This window comes from Corvus brachyrhynchos, unplaced genomic scaffold, assembly GCF_000691975.1.
Source record: "Corvus brachyrhynchos isolate BGI_N302 unplaced genomic scaffold, ASM69197v1 scaffold239, whole genome shotgun sequence".
Lineage (NCBI taxonomy): Eukaryota > Metazoa > Chordata > Aves > Passeriformes > Corvidae > Corvus > Corvus brachyrhynchos.
Genome location: NW_008246057.1, coordinates 3,447,448 through 3,466,094, shown reverse-complemented (window position 1 = coordinate 3,466,094; position 18,647 = coordinate 3,447,448). Strand labels below are relative to the sequence as shown.

The following is an 18,647-nucleotide window of genomic DNA, read 5'->3' as shown; positions in this document are numbered from 1 at the left end:
TTCATTGCACACATTTTTTAAAAGGTAGGGTTAATGCTGTCATAATGTTAAGAGTAAAAATTAAAATTACAAATAAGATTTAAATAATGTAAATTTGATATTTTTGTTCACCTAATGACTGGTTATTTATATCAGTTCTTTCAATTGCTTCATTCACTTTCAGAGAGCTAATAAGTTATTTCAGTTTATTCTGCTTTATTGCTTCTCTCTTTTAATGTGTAGTGACTAATCCTTCCTCAGCTGTTGTAATGCCTAAACTACAATTGACTTCAGTGTAAATCGCAGCAGAACATATTCTGTGACAGCCACCTTCCTAATTAGAGATAAGAGTCCTTCTTAGCCCCTTGTAAAAGAGTTGAAAATGATCTTTGCTCCTCATCTATTTTGGGTCCTTCACTCCTACATAGGCGTCAGGGAACAGTTCTGCAAAGAGGAAAAGCAGCCTGAAAAGCAGCAAGTCATTTTTAGTGGGGGTTTGGGGTGGTCAGTAGAAAGGATGAGCTGGGGTCTCTCCGCTGGGCAGAAAAGTACAGGCAGATCTGTCCTTGCTTGCCTTTGGCTGTCCTGTTTGCAACCAAGGCACATCACAAACCCTGTCGTTTATGTAAGCCTCTGGGTAAAAAAGTGAGCTGAGAGTTGTAGGGAGTGTTATTATGTACTTTGTGGAGGGCTCTTATCATTGCTGCTGCTGATGAATGTTTGGTGAGTAAGCAGGCTTTTTTCCTGAGTTGTCAACACTGGCAATATGAGGTGTTAACGACACAGAAAGAAATGTCCTCAGCATTATATAAGATAAAGAAAATAAATGGAAAATATAGATATTTATTGACAGAGTGTACTTATATTTCACCTTCTTATTTCTCCTCCCTGTCCAAACTTATTAAAAAATGTTGCTGCTTTGAAATTATTCACATCTATCATCACATATTCACATTCAGTTGACCCAATTAAAAAATAATCCCAAGTGGAAAAAATTGAAAAATAATCTAATTATTGTCTTCTGTGAATTCAGAAAATAGTATGGTTTTCACCAATTATTGCAAGTATATGATTTATTTTTCAGTATTTTTTGTAGAAGCAGAATTGGATTACTTGCACATCATTTCTGCTGTGATTTCTGTTTGTTATTTAAGCAATAATGAGGTACTTTGTGAAGATCTAAACACAGGTGGATGAGCAGGTTTTTGGTTCCCAAAATATTGAAGACGCTCTTTGTTTCAGATCTACAAATTGCCCTGCTGAATTCACTTGCAGGATTTTTGAGAACTCTTAAAGAGCGAAAAAGATCATAGCAGTTAAAAGTCCCAATTCTCATTTTGGATGGATCTGTGTGCCCAGACAGCCGTTCTAAAAGTAATTTGATTCTAATTCACATGGGAGGGTCAGAGCCTGTGCAATGGTTTTCTAATGACACTACGATTTCTCTAGAACTTTAATTCTGTTTCTCTGACAGAAATGTGCAGCTGTGAAGAAAAGGGATGGTGTGGAGGTGGCGTGGGTTAGTAGGTAATAATGACCTTCGTTCTTTTTCACTTCTGGTTTGATGGTGTTTGTGCAAATTGCAGATCAGTGATGACTGCAAGTTATTAAGTCAGTTGGTTTTTAGTCAGCTTGCCATTGGAAAAGAAATACATTTACCAGAAGTGCTGCCTTTTATCATCATTCTTGTCAATCTTACCTTAACAGCTCCAGGCTGAGTGGACATGGTAACAAACCACCCTTTCATCCTTGGAGGGGATATGGAGTAGTCAAGGTGAAAGCATAGTTTGAATTGAAGCTGTACATACTAAATCATTTCTCTGGGTAGAAGAAAGCTGTCAAATCCCTGGGGTAGTTACTGGCTTTTGAATACTAAGTTCATTTATTTTCAGTTGATGCATATCTTGCAGGAATATGGAAAGATTAATTAATGTTTTAAGTAGTTTTGAAGATCTAGGACACTGTTTAATACCTAAGTATTTTTCTTCCTTACAAGTTGGTTTTTCTGAGGGATCGCTTAAGAATTCCAGTATTCTATGGAATGCAGAGTCTTAACTTTATATTCTAGTCAAGAAGGTTTTAAAAAAAAAAGCAAACCAGCTTTTGTTTTGTCACCTGCATAAAGAGACCTTTTTAAAATGTTGCACTACTGCTGAAAGTCTAGAAACTATTGCACCTTGGATATAAACTGATCAACCCAGTGTAATGAAATTCTGTGCCCTGCAGTAAAACAAAAAAATCAAGGTCATTTTTAAAATCACAGTGTCATTTATTGACATCTCTGCACCTGTAATGTATAGCGTAAACAACATTAGAAATTTAAATTCACTCTTATTTTAAGAAATTTAATCCTGACTACTTTAAGGATATAGAAAAAGGTTATTGAAAATACACTCAGAATTTGTCTTTTCTTTACTGATTAATTACACTACTGAGGATGATGGCTTTTTGTTCACAGTCTAACATTTGGCAATTGTGTTGCTATAGAAATAGTGCAAATAGATTTCCTTATTTCTGTCCCATAAGATCTTGCCGTATGAAATTGTTAAATTATTTGCATTGTTGCTTTATTGGTGGAAAAAATATTTAGACTGTCCTTTAAATGTCTTCTGTTTTTAGAGCAACATTCGCAAGTCCCGCATTTCTCCATGGCAGAGCGTTTGATTACAGATAGAAAACACTGTATGTATTAGTATGCAAAGCCTGATTTCAGGAGCCTGCAGCAACTGGCTGCATGGTAATATTCACTATATTGTTTTACATTTCAAAGAGGCTTCACAATAAAGATGCTTTTCACATTCTACTCAAAAGTATCAAAATTTCTACAGGGAAAAATAAGTTGGAAGTGGTTGTCATGAAGTAGGAGCCAGTTTAGAATCAGTGGGTCAGATTTATTATTTGAATGTTAAAATAGCTATTTTAGACACACAAATATGATAATTCACAGATGGGAAATGATACTCATTAAGTTCTAAATTTACAGTGTAGAGGAAATAGAGACATTTGTAAAAATAAATATATGTCCTTTCAGCATCTTCTTACATTCTTGTCTAATACTGAAGAAGGGGGGTACTTTTATTGTCATTCCTTGAGAGATACCTTGATGATGCTTAATGTCAGATACTAAATAGTTGTATTAAGAACAGAGCTAAAGAGATTAATTTCATTTCAGTAATAGCAAAGTTAATTAGTAGTTCGATATGGGTTTTTAAAATGAGGTAAGGTGTTTTTATGTTTGAAGAGACTTGAAATCAGTTTTCCAGGCTTTAGCATTAATATTATTGTATAGTAACAGTGACTATAGATCTTCTAATATCTTCACTCTGATGTTACTGGTACTCAGCCCACTATTGTTCAGTGATTTATTAACTTATTAGTAACTGTTAGTGAAAATGGGTTATATTTTTTCAACTGGGAAAACAAATCGTTTTCATGTGAGTGAGAAGGGGTTTAGCACATTAATTGTGTCAGTCTGTAGTTTTTTCTATAATCTTGCAAGCAGGCAACACTGAATCTAAATTTCAAATCTATGCAGTCAATGCATCAATCTGAGTAATAGTGTTGCTTCACACTATTAACAAGTCTGCTTATGTGCTGTAATACCATGCACTAAAGATAAAAGGACTACTGAAAAAAAAATTAATAGATAAGTATAAATTCCCCTCCCCACCCATTCATTCCATACCAGTAAAAGAATACTGATCTAAATCCTTTCCTTACCACCCGTCATTGCATAGAAGATGATTGAGTCTACAGGCTCTCCCAGTTGCACTGTGTTCTGAAACTCAGCTTTTTATCAGTGTGGGATTAATCATGAATGGCCCAGTCGAATGGCCAGGCCCAGGAAGTGGTGATCAGTGGTGCAGAGTGTAGCAGTGGGTCAGTGGTGTACCCGCCTCAAGGGGTCAGTACGAGGTCCGGTCCTGTTTTCGTTAGTGATCTGGATGATGGGCCAGAGTGTACCCTCAGCAGGTTTGCTGATGACACAAAACTGGGAATAGTGCCTGATGCTCCAGAGGGTCATGCTGGCGTCAAGAGGGACCTCAAGAGACTGGAGGAATGATCTGACTGGAGCCTCATGGAGTTCCTGGGACAGAGAGCAGGATGAACTATCATTGTCCAAATGTCTCCTGGCACTGGCATTAGGCAGTGTTATTAAGCTGCACCAGGGGAAGAAGTTTAGGCTGGACACTGAGAAAAAGTTCCTCACAGGAAAAGTGATTGGGCATTGGACAGGGGTGCCCAGGGAGGTGGGGGAGTAACAGTCCCTGGAGGTGTTTAAAAAGACTGGATATGGCACTCAGTTCCATGGTTTAGTTGACAGGGTGGTAGGTCATAGGGTGGACTTGATGATCTCAAAGGTCTTTTCCAACCTAGTTAATTCTGTGGTTCTATTATAGAATCTCAAATGTTTTATCTAAAACCTGCTCTATTATGGGAAAGTTGCGCAGAGTTACTGTTTGTGCCGAGTATTGACAATAGTGACTTTATAGTAATAGTTGAAATGAAATAGTTACATAAAGTGAAAATACTTTCAGTGCATTACTGGTTATGGCTCTGATTGAGCAAAGCACTTAAGCATATTTTAAATTTCACATAAGTAAGATATATAATGGAAGTCGAACAAACTACCTGCATCTATTATTTTAATAAAGATAAACATTGTCCAGTTCACATACACAATAAAGTGAGCCTACTGTTGAAAAAATGCATCGTCATTTGTGGTCTAGCCTGCTGGACATATTTTGTCTGATTTCTGGGTATCATTTTCATGAACAAATAATTCCTGTGTGAATAGTATGTGTGACCGAGTACCAAATTTTTGGACAGTATGAAAAAGGGGAAAATTACAGTGGCTGGGCCAGAGTGCAGTCTGATTGTTGTGTTTTTCTATTTTACTCTGCACAGATGCAAGTGGGTTACCTAGAAATAACATTTTTAAAAGTAGCTAAGTGTCTATAGTCCATATGTCTGTCAAAAGTATCTTTCCATTCCCCTGGTTGTGGCCAGCTGTCCAGCAGGTGAGAATGACAGAGGGTTGCCTTAATTTATGTTACTGGGCAGTTGTTCAGTTCATTTCTGAAAATAAAGAATTAACAAGAGGAAGACAGATCTAAACTGTCTTGCACTGCATAAGGGATTGCATAGGGGCTACTAAATCATGTAAGTGCCTGCTCAGCTGTTTGGTTTTGGGGAATAAAGTGGTCACTGGTCACAGGAACAAGAGCGACAGTATTTTTAATTCACAGTTTTTGTTGTTAGATATTAGTTTATATAAGTGTGCTTTAGGCATAGGAGCATTTTCACAACAGATTTTTATTAGAAAATAGCCATTTCTGTGGCTGATCTTACTTCCCCACCATTTTGTAGTAGTAGAAAGTATGATTTATGTTCAGATTTTCTGTGCTGTGAGATCAAAATAAAGTTGCGAACAGACAGTATCATTAATTCAAAAATTGCTGAGTGAAATGGATCTGGTTTGGGGGGAAAGTTCTGTTTTGCCATTATAATCTTACAATTGCTTGCAATTAATGTTCGTAGATTTAATTTGGTTGTATTTCATGATGGAGAAAATATGTATATGTCAACCTGAATCTTGCCTACCATGAGTTTTAAATGCCATCAATTACAGTTAAGATTCTTTTGTTGAAGAAAGAATGTATCGCATGACAAGAGGAAATAACATTGTATTTTATGCTAATGTGCAATAATTTCCTTCTGGGAGACTTTCAATTATGTACGGGTGTTTTATGTAGGCTTTCTATGTACGCAGTATGCACCTGAGACAGCTTTGTGCCAGATAACAACGCCTCAGCTTCCAAAGGTTTATGTGTTCCCTGTGTTGTTAAACACATACTCGGGAGGGGGGCAGTATGACAGAACGGTGACCTTTTTCCAGTGTTGTTGGTTATGGCATAGGAAGCTGTTGGAAAATGATTGCTACAGAGCTGAAAAGATAATCGGATGCAGTTCATTACTCATCTTGTCAGCTGCTCCTGCTACAAGGGATTGTATCACAAGATGTTAATCTGCTTGTGACTAGATTTCAAAGCAAGCATTTTTATTTTGGAGGGGGTGTAAGTAATTTAACATCTTCCAATTTTATTTCATTTTCAGAAGCAAGAGAAATTGAAAATTCCTGATTTAAAGTCTCAGAATATTAATTGATAGAAATATTAGTACATCCTTCTGGGTTATTTTACAAATACATGATGATATACGGCAAAAAGCTATTTAATTGCACAAGTTGTTCTTTTTAAGATAATTATGAAGTAGTGTATTCCTTGAATAGTGGAAGTTAGTCTGCTAGCACACTTCAGTGTGTTCTGCAAGACAACAAGTATTAGACACAAGACAGCTTTGGACCAGAAAGAGTCCTATCTACACATTGAATCACAAATGTGGATGTACCCAATGCTCCCATACATTGTCTACCACTGAGGATATTTGGTATAAGTGTAGAGGAGGACTATATTCATTATTTACAGATGGGAAGATGACAAGAAGGTAATTTTAACTAGCTGATTTTAGTTTTTTGAAAGCGAAAGGCCCAAAAGAGCAGTTACTTTCTGATACTGTCAGTTGCTGTTCACAATGCTGCATGTGAAGCACAGGGGAAGGCTTACAAACTTTCCATTGCGTTAAGATAATCCAGTAATTTGCTGTGTACATTTCAGGCAAGCAGAACTGCCTTCTCCTCTTCCATATTCATCCTGCCTGTCTTTTTCAGTCCTTGAAGAAGTTGTCCAGTACAAGGGACATTCCTTTAATTTCCTGCTAAGCTGGAGAAAAACACTCCTTTTGCTACCCTTTCTGCATCATTTTCTAGTATTGATTATTGTCAAATGGAATTGCACATCACATTTTAAGCAGTTAAATTACAATTCTCATACAGGCATATATCTAATCCTTATTAGAACACATTATTTAAAAAACAAGCAGTGAGAGTCTTAAATGTACTTTAAAAAGTAGTATACTGAATTAATGTGTACGCAAAAGAAATTACAGATTTAAACAAAATAAATTGTTTCTGGATGGTCATGGTTGCATATGACGCTTCTTACTCCCTCAGGAGTACCTAATGCTAATGCCTTGCTGTATTCTAGTTTTGGTAGCTACAATCCACCCACTTAAATACCCCCTGGTGTATGCGTAGGCAACAGTATTCTCTAGTTCCTGCCACAAATGGTCTTACATGGTCTTCTCTGTGCTATTAATCAGCAGCTATATTTCACCTCCAGAGAGACTGCATCTCAGCACTGCACAAACTGAAATCTCGTATCATGTGTTATAGAAGCAACCAGCACTCTGTAGATAGTGATTTTAGTTGGTTTGAAACCAGGGCATTTATTTTTTTCCCCTAAACATTTTTGACTGAGTAGTCAGTCAGTATGAAATGTTACGTGACTTTTCCACGTAGCTTTTCCCTTCTGTCTCTCCTCATACATAATACAGTTGGCTAGCTGAGCCATGAGGGCCTTCTTCACTACAAAATTCTGATCCAGTTAATGAACACCATTTTCCCAGGTCAGAAGACACAAGATAATGAGCGGAGGCTAATTGGTATGGGTGTGGCTATCTATGCATGAGAACATATGTATGTATATATGTCTGAATTTATATTATATATGTATATAGAGATACATAGAAAAGTTATGTATTTCCACAGCAACATGAAATGTCTTCACATGTATGTTACTGTTACTTGTCACCATGTTGAATCTGACAGGATAGGAATGTTGATGTGCAGGGTACATGGCTATTTGTTTTCTGGACCCTTTAATCACTGCGTTTTCTGCTGAGACTGTGACAGAGATGTAGATGGTGATTACAGTAATGAAAAAAAGTTGTTTGAAAGTGCTTTGTAAGTATTTTTCCACCTCCATTAGATTATTTAGAATTTGAATTGAGTTACCATGCTCAATAGGAAACTGTTGTTCCAGGTTGGAATAGAGAACATGAAAAGCGATTAATTTATACTTGATGTGAAAGGCCATTTGTTTTATTGTAGTCTTCATGTTCTAAATTTGAAACTGTGAAATAAAGAATTAAGTAATTTCACGTTTATGCTATAGCAATAAATTTACCAAAGAAAAGAGATTTTATGCAGTGAACCTTCTGAATCATTTTCTGATATTCTGATTTTATTTTGCCCATTTATGAAAGTCAAGTATAATTTTACAGAAAATACAAACATAGCTGTAAAATAAATTACTTCAGTTTCTAAATCCATCATTGTCCTCAAGCAGTCAAAAATGAGATTCTGTAATCCCAGTTTATTTTAGCATTCAGTGTTAATTACCGTACATTTTGAGTTCAACAGCATAAAAGATGTTCTCTCTCGATTCTTAACACATGACCCATAAACTTTATCCTTGTTTATCTTTAGTGATAAGGAGTAGAGTTGGATGAATTCCTCATCTAATTGTAGAGTTTATGATGATAATCCTATTTTTTATCATTACTTTTAGCTGTATCAGTATGCCTTTAACTGATTTTCAGGTTTATATTAATTCTTTAAGATGATTTTTTTTTTAACTGAAACTTGAGCTTGAACTTGCACTCTTTTAATGAACAGATCTTCAAGAGGGATGCAGTGGTACATCTTAATGAATGACATTCTAAAGACCTTCATTTCTTTGCCTGTTATTGCCACTGCAAGTGAAAAGAGCATTTTTTTTCCTTTATCATCTTCAGTAGTAGTAATTCATTTTGGAGTAGCCATACTTTTAAATACAATAGATTATCTCCACCTTTTTGTGGTACTGCTGGGCAGTGCAGAAGATGAACTGACTTTTTTTTTCTTTTCTGATTATCATTCCTATATTGATTTTGTCCAACTGGTTAATGTAGCAATAGGGTCAATGGATGACATTCACCATACACAGAAGAAAACCATTGTGTTCAGAGCGGGTTTTCTCTTCCCATGACAACACTGAACAGTCTTCCAAGTATCTAACAAGCAGGCAGGACAGGATACTCATCCTCATCTCCTGGAATTTTTTTTCTACCTCAAGCACACAGACAGGGATCAAAAATCACGCTTTAATGCTTGATTCTAAGTGCCAGATGTTGGGGGCAGTAGGGAAGTAGCCTGCCTCTGCCTACCTGTCCTTTGGTGTGCTCCCTTGTTTCCACCTCCACTTCTGCCCTGCTGGCACCAGGCAGCTGTGAAGTTCACTGTATTTTCATGTGTTTTATGTTTTTGGGAACCACAGCTGCTCTGTGTGCAGCACGCAGTGGGTTTAGTCCCTGGTCGGAGTTTTCAGGGTAATGGCAGTAAATAATTGCTATGGTGTAGCTGGCACGAGAACTCCCACGGAATGGGAAGGTCACTGCAGTGCAAAGAGATTTTCTAACACATCTCCTGAGGTGTGCTGCTTCGGGCTGCTCTCACACCCCTAGAGAGCTGGGAGCATTTCTCTCAGACTTGGAGGAAAATATTTCATTCGAGACAAGACTGAAACTTTTATTTTTTTTTTCTCCAATGCTTTTTCTAGCTCTAAAACCTGAGGGAAATTTCTCAGATTTCACTTTGATTTTATTCCCAGTGATGAGGAGCAGCTTTGACTGGAAGCATTTGCATTGTTTGAGATTCTTTGAAAAGGATATGTTTTGAAACTTGTATTCCTTTTGTCCCTTGTTCTCAGGATGGCCAGTCTGATATTTTGTACAAATTTTGGACTGCAGTAACCCAGACACTTTCCTCTCAGTTTCAGTCAGCAACAGACTGTAAGTATTCAGTATAAATGATTTTTAATGTGTTCTGTAATTATTTTGAATCTTGCTTTTCAGTAAGCCCTTTGCTTGGTATCTCCTCTACCAGAACTATAGCAGTGGTTCACTCAGTACAAGGTCTGTGTGTTTGAAACTTCTGGGTTTGTAACCCGACAGGATCCTCCTAAATTAGGTTTGAATTTTCAGAAAGAAATATTTTCTGTTTCATTAAATAGTTATCTAATAACAAAAAGTATTTTTCGAACTGTATGTGGAGGTAAAAATGTTAGTACATTTATACTTTCTAAAGCAAGTAGGTTTGCCAAATTCAAAATCAGTAATTTGATTTTAAAGATAAATTCTTAGTCTTTTCTTGTTAAACACTGATTGGTTGTAAAAATCCGATTTCAGCCATTTTTTGGATACCGTTATAAACAGGATTTTAGTTACTTCAAAATTGTCTTGTATAAATACAGATAATCAGCTGGTGTTCTGATTATACACAATTTTCTCTGCATGTGTAATACGCAAATAGCAGATACAATCAAGGAATATTAAATATAAATAATGTGTTAACATAAGGCAGTTCTATTACCAGAACATGCTAATGCAGCATGCAGTTGGATCATAGGTGAGTTTGGTACTTTCATAAAAGTATCTTTCACGTTTGCATAGAGTGTTTAAAGTTAATCTTTTGCACATAGAGGCGAAGTGCATTAGATGTGCATTTATCTTTGTGATCTCAGCTATTGCACTGGCCCTTCAAAATTTGGACCTTCCAGGCTTTATAGCAGCAGTATAATTTTGAGGAACTAGCTGGTGGATTCATGTTCAGTGGTTGCTAAGTAACGAGATGATCCCAAAAGAAAATGTATGCATCTTGTGTTAAAACATATTAATTTTACTGTTTGCCTTATGCATTGCTTTAAGAGCAGTATGTACATACCCTGCGCCTCCTGTGTTCAAACTGAACACGTGCTACCTGTTCTCAGCACTCAGTTTTAAGATTGTAAAATTATGACATCAGTTAATGGCACCAACCAACACTACGGAACTGAGGGAACTCTTACATTTTGTCAGCTGTACTTTTTCTAACAGCTATTCAAAACTATTTTATTACTTGCAGTTTTTAATAATGTGTTTTATATAAACATTTATAGGGGGTTTTCAATGTGAACGATGTTTTTGTTTTGATACAGCTAAGTTTTGGGGAGATAATGTTTACAGTAAGCAAATTTTTTCATTTAAGCAAGGCATCTACATGAGAATGTTCATTTTTAACATAAATTTCTGGTGACTGAATCTATTGACATCAGTCAGATTCTGGATCATATATATCAGAGGAAGATGAGATATCAGAAAAATAGTGTAAAAATAGGAATTTATGGCAGTTTACAAGGTTTGCTATTAGATCATGATCTGCTTTTGTGAGGTTGGGATAATCTTTGTAAACACAGCTTCGTTACCTACGATAACTCTTGTGTTTGATAATAAATGTGAATCCTCCAATATTCAAAATTAGTATATATTTGAGTTGAAAGCACAGGCTGGGTGAAATAGGGCAGATGTCTGGAACCTGAAAAACCTAGGAATGAATGGAACAGTGTTAATCTCCTAATGTAATGGGAAATCTATAGAGTATGAGTGACGTTAGATCAAGATTAACAGTTGCTAAAGCAGTTGTACATTTGTTTCATTTCCTGTTACTTGTGGCAAGCCTTTCTAGGCTGAAAATAATGCTTCTTTTTCTGCTTGCTTTGTCATTCTTTGACAAGTTTAGGAATTGCATATTAAATACCTTGTTTTAAGAAGTGTACATAAAGGCATATGCTTCCCTCATTACATTTCTGAAGACTTTGGTTCATAGGAGTTATCTTTGTCTGTTTTAAATTGTTATCTTCAAGGTTGCACAGCCCCACATTTTTCCTCCATCAAGATATTGTTAGCAAATCTCTAGATTTAGAGATTTCCAATTACACTTTGGCTTTAAATGAATGATGATAATAATTAAGTTTGATACCAAACATTTACTGTACAAAATAAAAAAAGCTTTTCATATCCAGTCTTCCAGTTGGGGGTTTTGTACTGGTGCTTTAGATCCTCTGTCAAGTGCATTTAATATTATAGTTATGTCACTTTGAAATTAATTATAAATATTACATTACTAATATTAAACTTAGGATAACATTGTTTATATGAATAAAAAGATTAGTTTGAACTTAGCATTGTGTATTGCTTACTGCTTTATTTTGCAGCCTCTATGTTTTTGAAACAAGCATTTGAAGGAGAATACCCTAAATTACTGAGGCTTTATAATGACTTGTGGAAGCGCCTCCAACAATACAGTCAAAATATTCAGAGGAATTTTAACACAAGTGGAACTACTGATCTTTTTGCTGAACTACAACAAATGGAAGAAGATGCACAGGACATATTCATGCAAAGAAATGAAGATTATGAGTATGTATTATGAACTGTAAGACTATAAAATATAAATCTTTGCAAACTGTAAGAAAACAGAATATTTTTATAAACTTACTGTTATTCAAATTGTCACTGTGGGAGAATTTTTAAGACTTTTTTTCCCCTCTTGCAGTTACTGCTCTAATGCTGTTTTAGAGCTGCAGGCTTTTCATTAGGCTATATATCTAATGGTGCTGGGTTGTCTTGTCTTTCATAAAGTCTCTGACTTTTGAACAAGTTCTATCTTTTTGTCTCTTTGGGTGAAAAGAATAGGAGAATGCTGAAAATTCAGTTTTGTACGCATTGTGATTACAGCAGTAGCTTTTTCCTAATGACACTGCAATCATTTGAGTGTGACAAATGCTCAGTTGTTATGATTCACAGTTTTTAGTTTTGACATCATAGAATAAACATGATCTAAGTGATATCAGAAAGATCAAATTGAAACAAGCTCATCAATTCTATTAGGACTTCTAGACTTATGTAAGATAAAATGAATATTTTATATTGAGAATTGTATTGACTTAAATGTGTTCTTGAGCAGTCAGTGGGAGACTTACCAGAAGAATGTTTTTCATATGCGTATGTTTAAAGAGTAGAAAGGAAAAACAGGTTCAGTATGGCAAAGTTTGTATGTCTGGAAAGATTTAATGCTATTGTGTATTTTAATTTAAAATGTAGTAACCTTTTCCTATATCCAAAGTCCAGAAAAGGCCTTGAAAGATTCACTGCAACAATATGAAGCTGCCTATCTGTCAAAATCCTTATCTCGACTGTTTGACCCCATCAATCTTGTCTTCCCTCCTGGAGGTCGGAATCCTCCCTCTTCTGACGAGCTTGACAGCATCATAAAAACTATAGCTAGGTATGTACATATAAGGCATTGCAAAATGTAATACTCAGCATGTATTTTTTCATAAGTTACAGTTTTAGAAATTAGACTTCCTTAGTGGTAAAAAGTTGGTTATTCTCTATTTATAAAGCAGGTTAGTGCAAAAATCAAATCAGAAGATAGGATAGGATAGGATAAAATACAGTAGCACACAATAGAACAAAATATTTCAATTGGAAGGGACCTAAAACAATAAATCCAGTCCAACTGCATGAACACTTCAGGGCTACCCAAAAGCTAAAAACATTGTCCAAATGCCTCTTAAACACTGACAGGCTTGGGGCATCGACCACTTCTCTAAATAGCCTGTTCCATTATTTGAACACCTTGTTAAGGAAATGATTAATACTGAGTTGGAACCTCCCCTCATGCAGCTTTGAGCCATTCCCACACCTCCTGTCACTGGATCCCAGGGAGGAATGCTCAGCACCTCCCTCTTTGCTTCCTGTGTGCTTAGGAAGGTGTAGAGGGCAATGATGTTGCCCCTCAGACTCCTTTTCTCTGAACTAGACAAGCCCAAATCCTTACCATCCCTCATAGGGCAATCCCTCCAGTCCTTTCACCAGATCTGTTGCCCTCCTCTGGACACATTTAGGTAGCTTCACATCCTTCCTAAATTGTGGGACGTCAAACTGGACACAATGTTCAAGATGAGGCTGCACCAATGCTGAATACAGCAAGATAAGCACCTCTTTATTATTATTGATAATAAACAATGCATTTTATTATTTATTTTCTGTATTTTGTTTTTCTGGGATAAATGGAATTTTAATATAAGTTTTAATGTTTGAGCTTATAAAAGATCAGGAAGAGAAACTTTACACATACTGTAAATGTCTGGTCTCGTAATTATTCTGACTGCGTCGAAGGGAACTGGTAGTTGCTTGGCTGCAAGTGGTAATACCTGGTGTAAATACTTAGTTGAAGTAAAACAGCAAGATAAAAGATAGAGATGACTACTCCAGGTAGAATTTGTAGAATGGGATACTTAAATTATCAGTGGTGCATTTTCCCTCATAAGGTTTTTGGTAAGGTCTACTCTGGTTAATAAAATCTGAAAAGAGATGGGCAGTATTCATAGTATGTTTGTGTGTGTAAAGTATTAAATACTGACATAGTACTTGTGACTGGGAGTTGCAAATGCTCAGAACATGTCTGTTAGTGTCTGATATTATTTTGCTCCTTGAAAAAGAGCATTATGAAATTATGAAATTTCAGCTGAGTTTTCCAGAGTTACCTTTAGCTAATGGTGTTTGGGCCCTAGAGAGTTCTCAGAGAAGATTATTCTAGGTTGGGGTGCTTAGTGATTCTCCTGCTCTTGAGAGAGGTTAAACTCACCACAAGCAACATGATGCTTCTTGTGCTTGCCTGTCTTCAGCAGAGCAGTTCTGAATGCAGCCCCAGCCGATGGAGATCTGGGGACGTTCATGAACAAAAAATACTGGAAATGATTTAGAAGTCTTTTCCTTCTTCATTTGTTCCCTGTCATTCCTTTGGGGCCTCTTTTACTATAAAGGATTGCCTAAAACACAGCTTATTAGTTGTGTCAAGCTAAGGCATCCCCTGGGTATTTCTGCACAGCTCATGTAATTCCAGAGTTGAATGACTGTGTATTCACCTGTAATGTTTGAAGGCTGCTGCCAAAGCTTGAATGTAGTTAATTGCTGTCAATATTTTTGAATGGCTTACTAATAGTGATTTCATGCTGAAGTGTCATTCCTAAACTTTGCTCATTTTTACTAGAATAGGAACACTGCACATAAAATTCCCAAATGACTTGTTAAATTGTAAACTGAATTACGGTGCGTGGAAAGACTTGGTTGTATGTGTTACTCTCTCTAAATTGACGTGCCACGTAACTGTGTATTCATAGTTAATTCTTTATCGATTCAATACAGCACCGTTTAGTCGTTAATTGAGATTTGTAATCTTTGCTTCCAGTGAGCTGAATGTGGCTGCTGTTGATCCAGACCTGAGTCTAGCTGTGGCCAAAAATGTGGCGAAGACCATTCAGCTTTACGGTGTAAAGTCTGAGCAGCTTGTAAGTAATTTTAAATTTCTAAAACCTAATGTTTTTACATGTACAGTGTTCTGGCTTTTGTAGATTTAGAACATAACAGTAAAGCAATCTAGATAGACAAAACCTTCCAGTTAGCTTTCCATTGTATTTATGAACATTTTCAGTTAAATTCTACCTTCAGACAAACTCAGTCTATTGATAGCGGTAAAATTTATCTGTATAACTCCAAATTGAATTTGCCATATTAATTTTTAAAACATCAAAATTGTAGCTGTCATTAAGTAAAATCAAGACTGTTAAATTCAGGTTTTTATTAACCAACATTTGATATTGCATCATTTACATGATACAGCATCTTTATGGTATTAAAATCTGGACGATTCAAATACAATTTTTCATTACTTGAGAGAAATTTTGGGTTTTTCCATATATTTATTATTTGACATACATTTAACTGACCTTTGATTTGTTCGCATTTGTCACATATTTCCAATCATTTACCATGCAGTGGCATCTAGTGTTAAACTGAATAGAAGAAGGATCCCTAAAGCCTTATCTTTTGGGTAAGAGCCTTCAAGGAGCCTATGGATAGTACAGTGAATGTTGTCATAATACAAAAAAAAATTTCAGATGAACAATTTTCTCTTAAGGACTGTTGCTGAAATTGTAATGGTTTTTTTATGAAGAGATGAAAATTAACTTTTGCAATATGCAGACCCACCAGAAATGACTAACTACTTGTATTTGTAAACAAGATTTTCACTTAATAAGCAACATTAATTCTGACAGCAGACTCAGACTCCAGTAACATTCATTTGCTATATGTTTCATTTAAAGAAAGATGCTTGCTAATATTTTTTGTACCAATTGGCTACAAAACATTACAGCAATTTAGTTAGTATGGTTTCTGTTTACCTTTTACACATCTGTTGTCTCTAAATAGCTTTGAAAAAATTGAAATTCAGTAACACATACTTTGTTTACCTTGTCTGTTGGATTGTCTTAGAAGTTCGCAAACATGGCGTATGGAAAAGGTACATAGGTGAAGCAGTCATGAAGGCCATAAAGAATATTTTAAATTTTAAATAAAAACAAATGTTGGCATTATTTTGTTAGCTGTTTAAAGCATAGTGCTTAAGTTGGGTCTGCTTTTAAGGCTATCAAATCATGGCTTCGTATTTTCAGGATGAAATTTGCTTATGGCAGAAATGAGGATTTTTAGTAGGTTGTGAGAATCATCATAGGTAAAAAAAATACATTGTTGTCTATATATCATAGAGTGTAGTGTCAAATAGTGGCATTCAACTGGAAAAAAAAAGACCCGTCAGCTGTAACTGTGAAAGTACCAGGGTTGTGCTCATCTTCTCTAACAACTTCTTAGAGTTTGAATCTGGCCAGGGGATTCTTTGGAAGTGAACATCATTTTGTGTTTAGACAGCTGGCAAATTTTTAAGAAACCTTGAAAAAACCAAGATACTTAGAAATAAGCTGATAAGTATATTATTTGTGGCTTTGTGTTAGCTAACCTTAAAGTAAAAGAATGTAGAAGGAAAGAGGGAGTGTGAGCCCTTGAACTTCCTGGATTTGACAACTGAAAATGCAAACCTGAAACATTGAAAAGCTAAGTGATGGGATTACTCAACCTGGCAGGATGAACATCAATGTCCTTCAAGCACATACCTACAAACTGTAAAATAAAATCAAGAGTATTGCACAGCTACCTTTTTAAAAACTTCTTTCTTTCCTTGCTGATACACGTTATAAATTTAAAAACCAGAAGTGCTCAACACAGTTGCCAAGACATAAGTGCAAGAGCCATCTTTGAGGTGCTGAAATATCATTCCTAGCCTCCAGCTGCCTCTCCAGCAGGGCACGGCTCTCCCACTTGTCCTGTGCCATGCTTGCCAGCCCTCTGGATATAATCTGGAACAACTTAGCCTTTTTTTGGTGCCTATTTTTGGACAGACAGATTGAGCCTGAATTGTGCACCATGTGTAGAACAGGAGCTATGTCAGACAGCACTGTTTCATTATGTTTTAGTGGTTTAGCCAAGAATGCAATCTTAATTCAGTCTTGCAATCCAGCCTCCAACAATAGCTTTCTAAAGCTGAGAAGGGGACCATGTAACATATCCGCTCAGATGCTTCATGTCTGATAGCTATAGTAGAGCAGTGCTAGAGATGGAAATTTAATTTCCTGGAGGAATATGAAATTGAGTTCTCTTCCAAATTAAAAGTAAACAAAAGCATCTCAGAATTCTCAGTGAAGGAAGATGGGGGCAGGAGACTTTAAAAAGTAATTAAATTTTCTTTTTTAATGTTGTAATATTGCAGGTAGATTTGAAAGGTGAAGAACTGGAATATGCAGTTCTAAAAATATTGAGACATTCTGATGTCAGGGTTTTTATTTACTCAGTTTCCCAAAACAAGGAATTGCAATTCACTGAGATTTCATCACTGTTTCTCCAGGTATCTTTAAGTAGACAAATAACAAGAAAAATGTTACTCAAGATTCAAAGATTTTACCTTTGAGCAAAACCAGCATCTATCAGTCTGTGCATACAGTCCTAAAGCTAAGATGACTAAGAAAAAATGGCCTCTTCCTGTAAATTCAAAACATTTGTCTGTGTTACTTGTGGCTTTGTAGCCTTTTCAGCTTTCCCCACATCAAGAACTTGCTGCACCTGAGACCTGTTCTTGCATTAACTGGTTCAGAGAAGATAAGAAATAATCTCTGGAAGCAATATGTAGATACACTCTGCTGTTGGGTGAATCTTTAGTCACCCCCTTGCTGATGCTTGATGTGGTTGGTGTATGCCATGCAGCATTCAGAATTATTGTCCTAATTTCACTCAGTGTAATTGCAGATGTTCTCAGTATACAGAGTTTGAAGGGATAATTATACATTGCACTAGATTTAAAAAAATATTTCTGTTAATTTAAGAGTATTAGCTTTCATCACCCATCATGTGTTTTGTGGTGCTGAGAAAGGGTGCTTGGTATATTTTCTCTGTGCCATTATAATCTTGTTTCTTCTTATTCACGTTTTCCTTAAAATAGATAGGCCAGACATCTTCATAATGATTACAGACACCACCAGATTTCTGTTTAGTCACCATTTCCACAACCTTCTCATTCCAGATTAGAAAAGATATTAACAAATCTGATCATCATGTTTTGGATAAGAATAAAATTTTCTTCTTCTGCATTTGTACCTTGCAATCCAGTGCATAGGTTTTAACAAAAGGTCTGCTTACTGAGCCAGGTTTTGTTCAGTGGCCACTTTTTCTTGCAAGTGAGGTAGCCCGGATGAAAAAGACCACTAACTTTTCTCCTCTATTCAATTCCAGGGGAGTCATCCATTCCCATTTGCAAATACCTTAAATCACCTGTCTTGATTGATCCATGCAACATGTTGTGCTCTTGTTTAACTGGCCACATCAGGAAAATTAGCTCTTTCCTCAAATGCTTACAATAAGTACAGTGAAGGGAAGAGATTTGTGAGAAGGCAGTAAGTTGCATTTCCAGAAAACAAAATTAAGTTGAGTAATTTGGGGTGTTTATGAGGATCCATGCT

The 18,647-nt window shown here is 36.1% G+C and overlaps 1 protein-coding gene across 1 annotated transcript in view; it reads left to right on the top strand.

Moving 5' to 3' along the window:
* The window catches only part of COG5 (component of oligomeric golgi complex 5), a gene marked incomplete at its 5' end in the record, with an annotated part of 185,378 nt that overhangs the window by 126,849 nt on the left and 39,882 nt on the right, over positions 1-18,647 (top strand). The window contains 4 exons of the mRNA XM_017745891.1: positions 9,630-9,711; positions 11,952-12,156; positions 12,863-13,024; positions 14,993-15,092. Coding sequence (XP_017601380.1) covers positions 9,630-9,711; positions 11,952-12,156; positions 12,863-13,024; positions 14,993-15,092 — 549 coding nt within the window. The remainder of the gene's footprint in view (positions 1-9,629; positions 9,712-11,951; positions 12,157-12,862; positions 13,025-14,992; positions 15,093-18,647) is intronic.